Consider the following 15,389-nt stretch of genomic DNA (forward strand, 5'->3'; position numbering starts at 1 on the left):
TGTGCCCGTCTAATCTTTAGGCTGGTCAGCTTGGAGAAGATTTAACTTTCTGTAGTTTAGAGTAGTGCTTTTGACATTGTCTCTGTGAGCCAGTGACACGATGTGAAACAGTATTAGGACCTAGATTCAATAAGACAGAAAATAGGATGGCATATAAACAAGTGAGGCAATTGCCTTGTACAGTAAGAAGTACTGAAAATATTTCTTGTAATCTAACCATGGCTTGGCATGACCTTGCTCTGACACCATGACTCAATGACACAATCTTATCCTCGGGAGAAGTGGATTTTTAAAGCCTATTATTAACTTCCTATGGGCCAAACAAACAACTGGAGAAGAAATGGGGTCATTTGTGGTTGTTTATTTCTTTCTATTCCTGACACTTCTCTGCCTCCTGATTCTTCCTAGTGCCTGGAGCCCTGCAAAGAGTCCTGGGACCTGAAGAAAAACCATTGCCAAAGCTTCTGTGAGGTACGTCAGCCCAAGGGCACTCTTTCTCACTTTGTTCTAGCTGTCTCTTTCATTTAAATTATTAGCTTCAAGGAGACAGCTAACAAACATGGGATTTTTACAGTATTCACCTTCATTTGAATGGATACACAAGTAACAATCTAGCCATACTAAGTTTGAGTTTAAAAAAAAGATTTTTTTTTTTCTGACCAAATGATTTATCTCAACTTGAAGTTTTAAGGCTTGATCCAGCCACACTTACATAGCTTCTCTCAGAAGGTGCTGTTAAATCCCTCTTGTAAGATGCTATTTCTGCCACATGCCCTTCTATCTTTTCTGGCCATATGTAAGAAAGAGTACCTTTGTTTAAAAAATAAAATGTCATTGTGTGAAAATCCTTGTGCAGGTAGCTAGAAAAGATGGCTTTCCTGTATGTGAAAGTCAATCTGATTTCTAAAAGAATCTCTCTCCAGGAGTAACTGGATTGTGGACTCCTAGTTCAGAAGACTACTGTCAAATATACATAATTATTCAGGAACAAGTCTTCGGAAAACTGTTTCTGAATCGTGTTTCAGAATAACCTGTTTGTGAATAAGCAAACCTAGATGAGTTAAACTAGTACAAAAAAAGAGGTGGTTCTATTGGATTTAAAACGTGGCTCTGCTGAGTTGGTAGAAGTCAGCTGTTACAGTTCTTGAGTGTTTTTTAGTACAAAATTGAAATATCATCCCAATAGAAAGTTGCTTTATTATAACTAAATCAATATAAAGATACAATTTTATTCAAGTCTATGAATGTGTATGTTTATGAAGATTTTCAGCTTTTCCTATAAAAAAATAGAAGTGATCTTAATTGATATATTGATATCACTGATATACAGATTTAACTCCTCCCTCATCACTGTTGGTACTCTTTTTCTGGTACAAGAGCATGTCTTATGTTTAAATGATTTTAAGTGTCATGAAGATGATTAGGAAAAGCTGTAATTTCAACAACAAAAAAATTAGATCCAACTGTGTAAATAGGGATTACTGGATTACTGATCAATGTAATTACATTAGAAGACAAAGTAAAAATTTCTTATGAAAACCAGTTCTTGTAAGAGTTCTTTAACCCAGATTAATTGCTGCTTCCTCATATACAAAACTCTAGGGTAGTATAATAAACCAGTTTTAGTGGATCTAATTTATGTCATTCTCGTATATCACTTCTCACTCAGGCTGTATGTTTCCAGATATGGGTGAAAATACGTATAAAATTGGTTTAAAAGGAAAACATTTGTAGAACACTGTTCTATTGTAGTTAAAAACACTAAACATCCCTCTTTGATTAGTGTTTTGTGGTTGAAGCTAAATTTAGAACTTCAAAGGCCCGTAATGAAGAGCAGCACATTTAGCAGCTAACTGAAAAATGAGCTGCGAAATAGGGTGAGGAGGAGAAGCCTTGAGGACGTATTATGCCTCAGGGAGCTATAAAGTTTTTAATTAAGTAGCTGCAAATTTGTGATGTTTTAGGATTTGAAATTAGCTTCACACACACACAAAAGTACGGGGCCACTTTCCTTTCTCTCAGACTCGTGTATGCTCCATGGACATTGTTTGGTTGAATTAAATGAGGCTGTTTCCCTTTGAGAGTGTTTTCAATCTTTTTGTATTTTGTAAAAAATCTGGAAGCAACAATTTAGCTTTGTTTTTCTCAAGGTCCCTGCTTGCTATGTTACTTCTTATCTACTGAATGAATATACCAATGTTAAAGGAACCTTACGTGTGAAGCAGAAAAGGAGAGAGTTTACCTGACTCCTTTTTTCCACAAGTTCAGTTTCCTGCTGGTTTAGCTTCTTAACTGGCTAGCCATGGGATCAGGTGCATTCCAATGGGGGGAACATCAGGAGTGTATGTCCAAGGATCACTAGGGTTAGTAGGAGATATAAGGACTGCTCATTTTGGCAGCCTTTAGGCTGGTTGAGCCATAACATCCAAATGTGTCCTTAAAAGCCTGATTCAAAAGTTCTGGACCATTCTGTAGGACACGATGGGAGAGGTAACGTAGTGGCACATACTTGGACCACAGTGACTTTGGAGAATAAACTGGTATGTAGTCAGTGAAACACCTGGGCCTCCATAATAGTGAAGTCTCTCTCATTTTGCCAGAAATATGACAACAGTAAAAATAAGAAAGTAAAACATTTGAATATGGAAGGAAGTTGCAGAAGTTACATGAATAGTTGGATGGAGAGTGGATTATAATTCCTGTGTAGGCTTAGGAATCTGTAAATCAGATCTGTCAGAGTGGAAGGTTTTTGGTTGCTCTGAGAGAGAAAGGCAGGCTATAGATAACCCCGGTTACATGGGTTGCCCATCTACAGTTCCACCAATCACTTGGAGGGAATCACTTTAGCTGTTTTTGCACCAAACTAAATAAAGCACCAGATAAAAGAGGAGATGAAATCCCTATGTCACACACAACGTTCTCCCTAGGGTGCTAGATGCTATTTTTAATACAGTTTTAAGTGAACCTTGCAAACCTCTGAGTAGTACACATGCTATATAATTATCTATGCGTTGAAGCAACCTCTCATGTATCTAGGACTTGATTTCTCAAAGAAGCAGCATTTACTTTGATCTTTAATCAATATATTTAATGCTTATTTTAATCTGTGTTTTCTGTAGATCATTTTATCAGAAATTTAGTTCCAGTTCCATGAAGAGTTATACAATTACTAATATGCTGGCAAGGACATAAAGATGCTGCAAAATCTTCTTAGCCAACTCAGTTCAAACAGTGTAATGAAACAAGACTTCACTTATTTATCTAGAGTGGCATTACATCAGATATTGTGGGTAAAGTTATTATGAAGTACAAAGGGAAGAATGTGGGGTAGTCCAAAAAAAAGACTGTCTGACCATTGCTTCCCCTTTGTTTTGGGAATGTTTTTAATCTATCATTGAGCAACTTTGTAGCCAGCCAATGTGAGGAAAACAAGGGAAAGCTGGCAGATATAAACAACTTTATTCTATTAAAGATGGTGGTCTTACTTGAGGGAATTCATCATTCTGTACTTGGAAAGCTTTTTTAGAAGTGGCTTGAATGTATAAATCTAAAGGGATAGTCTTGCAAAAGCTGAAAATCTGAATTTTCCTTTAGAAGGTCTTGGAAAACATACAACATTTTTTCTTTTTTTTTTTTTTTTGTTCCTGTTGAAAACTTTATACAATTCTTTTGTTTTCCCTTTAGCCTCTTTTCCCTAAGAAGAATTATGAATGCCTAACTAGCTGTGAATTCCTTAAGTACATCCTGTCTGTGAAGCAAGGGGACTGCCCAGCACCTGAGAAGGCCAGTGGTTTTGCAGCAGCCTGTGTTGAAAGCTGTGAAGCTGATAGTGAATGTTCTGGAGTGAAGAAATGCTGTTCCAATGGATGCGGTCATACGTGCCAAGTTCCAAAAAATCTGTACAAAGGTACAGATTATTAATATGTACTTGTACTGGGCTAATAACTTCAGGCCATAATAAAGTCTCCTAGAAAACCAGGACTTTCATTTCATAGGACTTTGTATGGATGGGAAGAAAAAGGAGAGGCGCCTGTAGAGACGTGGCTGGACACTGAAAGGGTGGAAAGCCAGAGAAAAATGTTGCTCAAGTTTCTGAATTTTTTTCCCCTTGTGAAGTCCATGTCTGGAAATCTGTGGAATGTAAACATGTGGCTATTATGAATCATTTTAAGCAGAACAAACTTGCCAATTTAGGTGAAATCTCACTTAATTTGATGCAGATGAGAGAGAATGCAGCAAGAAAATATTTAACAATAAATAGTTCAAGTCCTATTAATCACAAATAACATTTATGTTTATAAGCCAAGCAGGTGGGACTACCAAATAGGAAGTGTGAGATAATCTGGTAAAAGACCAAATCAATGCAATATATTTGGCATTGGTGTTCTTAATGACCTAAGAACAAAATAGTGAAAGATTATAATATCCACATATATACATTAATTCATTATTTAAATCTAAGGCAATCTTATTCAAAAGATTTTACTTGATTTGAGTCCTGAGATTCTGTGAAAAAAGGTTTTCCTTGACATCCATTGGCAAGATCATAAAGGCTATGAAATGATTTGCTTAGACAAACTCCAGATTTTAATTTGGAATTAAAAAAAGCTTTATACATGGAAATATTCTGAAAATGTGCTCCTAGCGCAGAACAATGAGCATTTTCTTGTTCCACAGAGTTAGAATGTTTTGTTAGAAATCCATTCTCCTTGCTTCAGAGATAAAAAATAAATATTAATCAGTTATTCTTCTGATAGCATGGGCTCTCTGTGGAGAGCTTAATCAGCAGAACTATGAACTAAGCTCCAGGCCTTATGTCTGAATCCAGACTTACTTCCATCTGTGGATGGAAAAATGATAAAATACGTGAAGGAGGTGGTGATTTTATTTTTAAGTTCATTGCTTTAACTGAAAGGTTGATGCATGATGCATCTTTTTGAATGTCCCTAGTGATGAGAACGTATGTCAGAAATAATGTGCTTTGACTTTTGAATCCTGTCTTTGAGTGTACAGGATGGGCCATCAGGAAGCACTGTCTTATTCACTTACATAAATGGAGAAAATTTGGTCTAGAAGTCATAGAGGTTGAGTAAACATAAAACTGATGAAGATAGTACTCAAAGTATTTTGAACAGCAGGCAATACTGTGATCCAGATTTCCAGCGCAGAAGGGAAATCCTCTTGCTTCCAAGATACTTCAGAGCAGCCCCTTTAAAACTATAAGGAATTAATACACTCTTATACAAAGCACCTTTCAAAATGAAAATTATTAAAATGGATCACTTAGTTATTTCTTTCATCTTCTTGAGACAAATGACCAGAGTGATAAACTGGCATTCGTATTGTGTATGTAATGGTTTACATGATCAGGCTCCATACCACAACTACAAAGCATTCCAGTAAAAGTAACAGCTGGAAAAGGTAAAAACAAAACAAGCAAGCAAGCAAACAAACCAATGAAATAAGACGACATGCTCTTGGAGAGGACACAGGATATGACAGGATATGATACATTGTATAACTGCACACTGGAAAGTCTACTGCTGTTCAGCCTAATTATACAGGAACAGAACTAACCTTCTCTAACATCTTATCACCTATCTGCAGGAGGTGCTTGCTTGTAAGAGCATATATGTCTTGCAGAGGAAGGGCAAGCCCAATACTGTACTGCCTTCTCAGCTGATGAATTCAGCTAATTAGCCACTTCAACCTGTCTTTCTGCAACAGAGGACAAATAGAAGCGGAACAGGCTTGCTATTCATTTCCTCCAGGGGTAAATGACCTTGCTGTCACTAAGGAAGAGTAAACTCTGCAAGCATGACTAAGATCCAGTGAATAAGTTTAGTACTTATTCTTATCATTTTGACAGCACTCACAGCTAGAAAATGAACTCAGATTGAATCTAAGAGTCTGCAGAAGTTCCTGTAGTTTCACTGTTGATCAAGCTCTGGAGATTAGTTACAACAGCAGATATAAAATACTCATCTGATTTGCTGGATTTACAAACTGGATTTGCCCTTTAGTACTAAGTGCTAAAGCCCATTCCTAAAATAATATTAATGTAAGTACACTTGCACCAAAGTCATACATTGCAAATGTTGTTGGATTAACATAACAAGTCCAGTTACTTGTTATCCTAGTTGTTTATTGGCTTGCTTCGCTATAATCTTCAAACTGTCCATTATCATTGCATTTTTTCATCTCTGTTGGGAGTATTAGTAATCAGTTACATAGTCTTCACATTTCTATTTCCCTTTACTGGAGTTATCAAATGTTCTCTCCTACTCTTCTGTCATCTGCCTCATCCACCCTCTTTACATTGTCTCAACTAGTGAAGGACTTCAGAAAGTGTCCCTTCTCCATGGCCTACCTCATTTTTTTTTTTTATATGGACATAATGATGTTATAAATAACCTTAAGTGCCTAAAGTAGGTTTGGTACTTCAGTGATAGAAACGGGGACAATATCTCTGCTTAGAAGTAAAACAATTTAAAAATGCAGAAAAAAAAGAAGGAAGAGAAAGGAATGGAAAATGCTTGATCAGGTTTGCTTTGTCTACCATGCATGTATGCATCCCCAAGTAAGGACAAGGACATGTATCTTTTTCTACACTCAGCTGGTGACAGCTGAAAAAATTACCCATTGCCTTTTTCCTGTTCAGAAGTTAGTGGTCTCTCAGATGTGATGATACACCTACTTGTGTGAACTTTCCAGGACCCCTTTTTAACAAAGATTTAGGGTTCATGCTGTCTAAACCAGCCTAACTAATTTTGTCTGAAACGTGTAAGGGAGCAGTCCATACAGCAGACCAAACTGCAGATCTGGGCAAGATAAACTGTAAAGAGAAGATTATGTCATTTAAAGAGTATGACGGTATGACAATATCATAATAAGATGGCTGGAGCCAGATAGTCATACACAGTTTAAAGCTCTTTTCATGCTTAAAGAAAAATAGTTTTGTATTAAAAAAATAGTGTACAGTTTTAAACGTGCGCATCTCTGAGTCTTTGAACCACAGTGTTTCCAATCGTACTGACACCATGAATGTACCCTTTACTGTTCAAAAACCTTCCATGGAAACTTTTTGAATTCCTGGGAAACCGACATTTAAGATACAGATTCTTACGATGGGCCAGTGTGCATTTATTTTTCATGGCATGGAGATGCATGTGCCATCTGAAAGACACCTTTAGAAACATTTTTCCTGGGCTCTAGTATTGCACACATACAGCAATCAGTGATTTGAATTCTTCAGTTAAGCACTGCAGACTTCAGAGGACTAATTTGTTCCATCACGATGAAAGGGCTGACCATTTACATAATAAAAAGCACATTGAAGAGTGATTGGATCTACACATCTGGATATGAAATTGATGGTGCTGGTTCTACAAAAGTATTTTAAAATGCACTTGTGCTGTGCTCTCGTTGTTTGTGCTGCTGCACTCCATCTGCACGCAATTACCTAACAGCAGAGAGGCTGAGGTACTTGCAATCAAGTGAATCCAACTGCCCCTAATGCAAAGCAGATGGAAGTTTTCTCAACATGCAAATTGTAGGATTATTGTACATCATAATTAAAGCAGGATTTTCAAATGTGGAAATCCAAACTGACATGTTCTGTGATGTTCGTTGTATTAGGCTAAGACTGCTGGCTGCTGAAGGATTTCCAGGGTTTAAACCAGATTTAAGTACTGGATTTTCCTCAGGTTGATTTTAGGTTTCTTCAAGGGCTACAATATCAGTTTTTATTTACTTACAGCTAATTGTATAATCAGCTTTAGGAGAAGACCTCTTAAAATAGAAAAACAGTTTGTTCACCTAAGGAAATTTTGGCACTCAGTCATCTGTGGCAGACTAAGTAGGAAACAATTTATCCAACCAACACATAACAGCTAGCCTTAATGTGGACACCCACTGAAATGACAAAATAACGAAAGTGCATACGATAACTTGCTAAGAAGGTTCATATGTCAGCATAGAAACCTTATTTGTGACGTATCCTGAAGATGCCAAATTTGAAGAGCTGTTTCTTCCTTCAAGCTACTGCAGATGTTTTCAAAAAGGTGATGTTACCAGCAGCAGAAACAACAGAAATAACTGTCCTTCAGTGTCACTGTGTAATAAGAAATTACTGTAAAATTTTAGAAAGACATCTTTGTCTCTGAAATGTAACAATTGGTCTATATGCATTAGATATAACATATCTATTCCAAGATGCCTTGGAATTAACTTTCCTAGATTTTTAGGAAAGAATACAGCTGCATGTCAGTCAATGAGATCATGCTGTCATGGGGAAGGCAAACAGCTTTCTTAAGTATTTCAGACTAATGTAAGATGTGTGAAATAGTCCTGCTTCTCTAGTCTACGCTGGAAAGAGCTTAGACACAGTCTGTGTCCAGTTTAGCCTTGACTCTGGACAAGGGCTGTGGGCCAAAAGGAAGGTTTCCAGAGACAACTGCAAGAATGATCAGCGGTCTTAGAAACACTGATTTAAAAGGAAAATGGAGTGCGCTGTGGTTATTGACTGAAGAAGAAAACATTCAGAGGCATGATAACAGTCTTGCAGTACAATAAAAGACGCCTCCATAAATGAAAGAAAGAATCTGTTCTCCACGATCCATGGACATCATGGACAAGTATCAAGTTTAAGATGCAGTGGAGGAGACTAAACAAGATAGTGAGAAAGCTTTCTAATGTTAAGGATAGAGAAGTAGTGGAACAGATTACTATGTGATGCTGTGGAAATTCTGTCATTAGATGTGTTTAAGGACAAATTAGGTGAAAAACTGAACAACAGGTATAGCTGATTCTGCTTGGGATCAAAGGGATCTTTCTCCAGGTTATCAAAGCATATTTGGAAAGTGTTTTCTGTGAGATCAGTTTTAGCTTACAACTTTCAGATCCTTTAGTTTTTAAATGAAATAAGGAAATAATTTTGAAGATTTTTTTAAAAACAAGTTTTACTGTTAGCAGAGATCAGTCAGCTATGAGCACTTCTGAAACTCCCATGCTCCTCAGCCTATCCATTCCCTCTTTTTTCCTTCTGTCTGACCAACAATGTCCTTTTTATTTTAATTATTTTTTTTACACAGCTTCATCTACATATGGTTTAATCGCATCTTGTAAATTACTCACATAGTTTTGTCTGCACGTTCCTATTACAGGTGTTCCACTGAAACCCCGGAAAGAATTAAAATTCATAGAACTTCAGTCTGGAGACCTGGAGGTGAAGTGGTCTTCCAAATTCAATATTTCCATTGAGCCTGTGATCTATGTTGTTCAGAGGAGGTGGAATCAAGGAATCCATCCAAGTGAGGATGATGCTACTAGCTGGCAAACTGTAGCACAGGTCAGTTCTTTGTAAAGCGATATGGATCCCTAGCTTCCAGACCATGATCTAAAGGTCCTCTTCAGATTGGAGAAGAGTTAGATCACTTACAGGTGGGGAGGCTCATGCAGAGGGATCCCTTTATAGGGTCTCTCTCCAGGTCACGACAGAGCTTCAAACAGAATCCAGATCTCCAAGGCCTTACTTCACTGCTCAATGAACTGTTTTCTAGATTTGCTCAGGAGAAATGAACTTCAGTGTTTTCATTTCCAGTTTTTCAGTTATAGAAACATCAAATACTTTTGGTATGTATTGAAAATGACTTCATAAAAAATGTGTGAATATATCAGTAAAGAAGTAAATAGTGGTTTCCTTGTCCCCAAAAGAAAAAATACTCAGAGGCTTATGTTTTCAAAATGAGTTTATTTTGTGGGTTTGCTCTCTATAGATAAAAATCTATAGAACTAGCTGGAGGCTTGATTTTCATAAGGCCGGTGAGTGGCACTTTCTTGTAAGCACATACTTATGATCTATTCAGGTGGGAATTCCAAAGTCTCTGAAAGCCACAAATCTCTTGAAAAATGTAGAATTAGATACCAAAACCCACTGAAGGGGGCACATAAGAGACATAGTCCTTTTGAGGTCATTGGGGCTCAGTGCACAGTCTCCAAGGTATGACTTGGGTCTTATAAAAAAGGTAAGAAATACAATTGGTGAACTGGCTATTTAATTTTTTAAAATAAAACAAGGAGTGAAAAAAAGACTAAAAACTTTATTCTTTGTAAAGTTGTTTTTTTCAGATATTACCCTCCCAATTCAGAAAAGACTATGATGTCATGCTCTTATCACTCCGTGCAATCCAGACTGAAAATGTAAGATTCATGAGCAAATGTTTCTTAACGAGAAGCAGCCAACAGAGCATAAATTTTCACTTAGTTCCTTCCCAGTTTCAATCTGTTTTTTAACATGCTGACAGTCCACCTGGATGGCAGAGTTCCAATCGTTTATCTTAACTGCTTCACCCTCATCCCTGCTGACAAGAAAAGTAAAATGCTGATTTTGAAAAGACCTGCAAAATGTCGTTATAGCTAGGAAAAAAAGGAAAGAGAGAATAAATAGAGCCATCCACAAAATAAAGTAAGGAGTTTAAATTCTGTGACAATCTGTGTTCATTCTCAATTCAGATTGTGTAGGAAAAAGCGATCTTAAAATAATGTCAAGCTTGTGAAACTGAGCACTGAGAAGTGAAGGTCTTAGCTTCAGTGTGGTGCTACAGGGGGCTGTCACCATGTTAGGGTCTTGCTCAGAAAAAGCAGAGCAGAGCCTGGCATGAAACCCTGCTTGTGCAAGCCCAAGGGAACGTGCACACCTCCAAACCTGATAAAGTTGCAGTGACTTATTTATTATCTCTCAGCTGAGGTGCAGGTCTTCAATCTGCACACTCCGTATTCAGCAAACAGCCTCCTGCCTTTGCTACTACGAAAATACCATGTAGCAAAAATGAGCCAGATCTGTATTACTCCTCACTGTTATCGTGCCATATATATGTGCTAGACTGTAGAAGCCCAACTCTTCTGGCTGGTGGATCCAGACTACAAAGGTAGCAGAATGCTGTGCTTTTTCTCATCCCAGAAACAGACCTCATGCACGTTTCTGGAAGCATGCCCTGTATATGCTCCACAGTAGTGGAGCATATACGAACCTCTGCCTTCTTGCAGTGGATGTACAGCAGAGAGCATTTCAGAAATGTGTTACTGCGCAAAAGTGATAAGAATCCTGACAGCTGCCTTTCCTGGGGTCTGTTACACATGGGCAGAAGGCGCTGAGTTAATCTCTGTGGCAGGAGAAGCCTCCTCCAACTGACATCTTACTGAGAACTTCGCTGTCCCTTCTGCATCACAAGAGACACGTGTTTGATTGTGTGATGGACGCCACTGGGGATGTCAGTTCAGAACAAGCTTCAGGATGCGTGACTGGCTTTGTGAACTGTGTATACCTTATGGGACATACAGGCTGGGCCCCCTTGAGGGGTGCTAGTAATCAGAATTTCTGTCTCTATAGAGTAATGTAGCTCTATGGTGTTTGTAGTTTTAGACATCCCACCAGGCAGTCAAATTTGTTAAGTGTGGCTGCTTGCAATAGAATTTATTTTGCAATATCAGCAACAAGGATGGATATCCAATTTGACTAAAGTGACTGTGTGCACAGCCTCCGGGCTTTTCTTGTCCGTATAACTGAGATTTTTTTCTTGTATGATTGCAAAACACTGGACTATGAGACTTTAATTATAGGCAAAGGCTGTGAAGAGCTCAGCCGTTTGGCTGAGAACTCCTGGGGCATCTCAGTCCAGGGGAGATGATGCTGGCTCTTTCATTACTCTGCGACTTAAGCTACAGAGCATGTAAAAAGCAGTCAAAGATCAGAAAGACTATGGGTGAGGATCTGAATTTCTCTATGCCTATGCCCATATGTAGTGTAATTATGCAAAGTTATTGTTTGCATCTTCTTATAAGAAATTTCATAATATTTTATCAGAGTTCCTCATCCAATATTCTATTTTTATTATCTGTCCAAGAAGAATCATAGAATCATAGAATAGTTTGGGTCGGGGGGGACCTTTAAAGGTCACCTAGTCCAACCCCCCTGCCATGGGCAGGGACATCTTCAACTAGATCAGGTTGCTCAGAGCCCCGTCCAACCTGGCCTGGAATGTTTCCAGGGATGGGGCATCTACCACCTCTCTGGGCAACCTGTTCCAGTGTTTCACTACCCTAATTGTAAAAAATTTCTTCCTTCTATCTAGTCTAAATCTACCCTCTTTTAGTTTAAAACCATTCCCCCTTGTCCTGTTGCAACAGGCCCTGCTAAAAAGTTTGTCCCCATCTTTCTTAGAAGCCCCCTTTAAGTACTGAAAGGCTGCAGTAAGGTCCCCCCGAGCCTTCTCTTCTCCAGGCTGAACAACCGCAACTCTCTCAGCCTTTTTTCATAGAAGAGGTGTTCCACCCCCTGATCATTTTTGTGGCCCTCCTCTGGACCCACTCTAACAGGTTGAGAAATGGGGTTATAATTTTCAATAACTTTATTTTAAAGTGTTTACTTTTAAAAAAAACTTGCCGTTTTCTATTGCCTTTATATAAGCTAATTTGCAAGTAATTTCTCATGTCTCACATAAATTTTTACTTGGTATTGAAAAAATAATTTTGAAAAAGTTTGTTTCCGTTGTATTGTATTGTGTCATCAGGTGTTTTTTGATGTTTTCTTTTTAAGGAGGAAGGCTCAGTCTATTAATACATTATTTATTTAACTCTCCAAGTATATAAAGAAAGCAAACAAATTGAGAACAATTTTAGTTATTTTTCACTTCAGGAAGAAGGGATTTTGTTTATTTTTTTATTGCACATTTTTGGGAAAACTTGACATAACTAACCATTTGACTAATTTCCATTGGTTAATATAAAAACTACAGGAACTGAGATACTAGTTAGCCTGGTTAGCTATGATGTGCAGTGCCCTAAGTGGTTATGCCAAGTTTCTTACACTACTGTTTTTTAAGGTTTAACCAGTTGAGCAGGACATGCTGCACTATCCCATGAGAATACTGTATATCTTGTGAACAAACTTATAATTCTGTTTGGTGCTAATGCTTTCTAAAAATAATAGTATTACTGTTTCCATTGGAAACTTAGATAGTTAATCGTATCAAGTTAATTAATGAAGTTAATTAGTTCAAATATGCCAAGTCAGTTATTTTCAGACAGAACACGTCTGTGTTGTGTGAATGGATGTCAAGTGTGTGTGTGTGTGTATATATACACACACACACATATATGTATGTATACATATGGGCAGACAATAATCAAGATTACTTATTTATTTATTCCTTTATTAAAACAAATAAGGAGCTGTATTTACTGCTAGCTTGATTGTGACAAACCCTAGTGCTTCACCTTGGAATTGTCTAAACTCTGTGGACAACTAATCTTTTTAAAGACTTAAAGTTTCTGAGACACCTAAAGTTCTGGTTCTGACGATCACAAAAGTTTCTCAGCTTTTGACAGCGAGAAACCCCTGCTGGAGCTAACCACCAATTCTGTACAGTAAAAGTTTGTTTCTCCATCTCCCAGGAGAGGGCTTGCTTTGGTAAGCATTATTAGAGAGTGCCCACCTTGTGTGGGATTGCAATCACTCAAAATAGGAAAGGTCTGCTGTCCTTTGATAGAATTGTGGATGCAGCACTGTCAGGTTTCTTCTGTATCAAAGGAAACATAAACTCAGCTCTTCTGATACCCTGGATGGTATCCCTTCATTCTCTGAATGAACACAGAATGAATACCAACACTGTGCGTTGTTTCAAAAGAAGGTGTAGAGCTATGAACTCAGCAGGGTAACGCTGTCCTCTCCTATTTCCATTAAACCTTTGCACAACAGAAAGGAATCCAGGATTGATAGTGTGAAAGAAAGGGAACGAACACAGTGAAACAGTCCATTGATTACTGTAGTGCCACTCAGCATACCATTTAGTGGGCTTACATTAATATAAGACAGATATTGAAAGGACTCTGAATATTACGATCTCAGCTCCAAACATACCAAGTAGTGAGAACTAACTGAGGCAATTGAAAAAAAAATCAATTTACCATTAAGGTAGTATAAAATATCTCAGTAATATTTGGTTCTTTCTTGAAATTTATTAAATCTATGTAAAGGTTGCTTAGATGTGCCAAAGTAGTTTATACTCTGTAATGCAGGAGTTACACCTCCTGCATGCCATTGAGTTTAACAGGAGCTTTGCCAACAAAACGAATGATGAAAGTAATAGGCCCAAGGCATGTTCATAAATTAAAATAATTTTGGTGATATGGATTGACAGATTATTTGATCTTACAGTATTTCACTGTAAGGAAGACTGACACAACTGAAATCCTTTCTTTTAATCAGTCCTAGCAGAATAACTGAGCTGATGCAAATGACAAACAAGATTCCTTAGCTGAGGAATTTGGGGTCAACTCTATTCAGATTATGCTTGCCTTGTAACTAAATTCAGCAAATCTGTTTTTAAAAACCCACAGTGTTGTTAATTACAATTAAATATTGATCCTGACCCTGATCTCAGCTGCAGCAGTCGCCTGAATATATCCTTGCATTTTTTTCTGTTAATATAGTGATAGTTTATTTTACTCTAGTTCACTGTCGTGTCTTATCTGTAAGTTCTTGAGTATGTGGGCCTGCATGCTGGAAAAAACTAGCACATTTGAGTGCTCCATAAAATGAAAATAATAGTAAAAGTTGGTTCAGTAGGCTTTTTCTTCCCTAGGGGAACCCCTTCATTGGATAGGATAATTCACTCTACAGGTAACACAAAAGCTAAAAAAAAGGAAAGAAGATGAGGCAGACAATGAAAGCATTGGGACTGCTACCCCTGCTTAAGCTAGAAAGACAAATACAGCCGCCTGAATGGAGAAGGATTCTAGTAGCAGTATGTGAGTGGCTCAAAGTCTGCAACACTTACCAGTGCAGAGAGCAGTCTACAGCGCAATTTAGAAAGGCTCTCTTTCCTTTACGTGCACACACAAACGAGGTATCAGTTTCCCTAACCAAATGAAGAGATTAAGTGCAGGATAACACCTACAAATTTTATTGGTCAGGGCTCTAAAAATACCGTTGCTGGAGAGCTGAAACAACTTCCTCAAGTTCTGGCTGAGTTAGGTCAGCAGCTGCTACTTTCTTACACAGATTGGAAAGAGCAAAAAGCAGAAATTATGCTGTGCCTTTTTTGGGAAGTGCTTGGCATCATTGCAAGTAACACTGAATCCTATAGAAGGATGGTGAATTTTTAAAGTTATAGGAAACAGAGCTTGCGAAAATAAATTGATGTCACTACATTTTTAATGGGCTTGCATGTTTGGTCAGTAATGATAATCAGTAATGATTGTATAGTATATTTAGACATATACAGGACATTTGGTTTAGGTTCATGCGTTATTTTGATGAAAGAATTAAATTAAAATGCAGTAAACATGACATCCTAAAATAAAATGAAAACTGGATAACTGAGAGATAA

The 15,389-nt window shown here is 37.7% G+C and overlaps 1 protein-coding gene across 1 annotated transcript in view; it reads left to right on the top strand.

Moving 5' to 3' along the window:
• Positions 1 to 408: 408 nt before the first annotated feature.
• LOC104069649 (anosmin-1) overlaps positions 409 to 15,389 on the top strand; it is a gene marked incomplete at its 5' end in the record, with an annotated part of 30,726 nt that continues 15,745 nt past the window's right edge. The window contains 3 exons of the mRNA XM_009582368.1: positions 409 to 471; positions 3,685 to 3,907; positions 9,165 to 9,349. Coding sequence (XP_009580663.1) covers positions 409 to 471; positions 3,685 to 3,907; positions 9,165 to 9,349 — 471 coding nt within the window. The remainder of the gene's footprint in view (positions 472 to 3,684; positions 3,908 to 9,164; positions 9,350 to 15,389) is intronic.

Source organism: Fulmarus glacialis, unplaced genomic scaffold (assembly GCF_000690835.1).
Source record: "Fulmarus glacialis isolate BGI_N327 unplaced genomic scaffold, ASM69083v1 scaffold3700, whole genome shotgun sequence".
In the NCBI taxonomy this organism is placed as follows: domain Eukaryota; kingdom Metazoa; phylum Chordata; class Aves; order Procellariiformes; family Procellariidae; genus Fulmarus; species Fulmarus glacialis.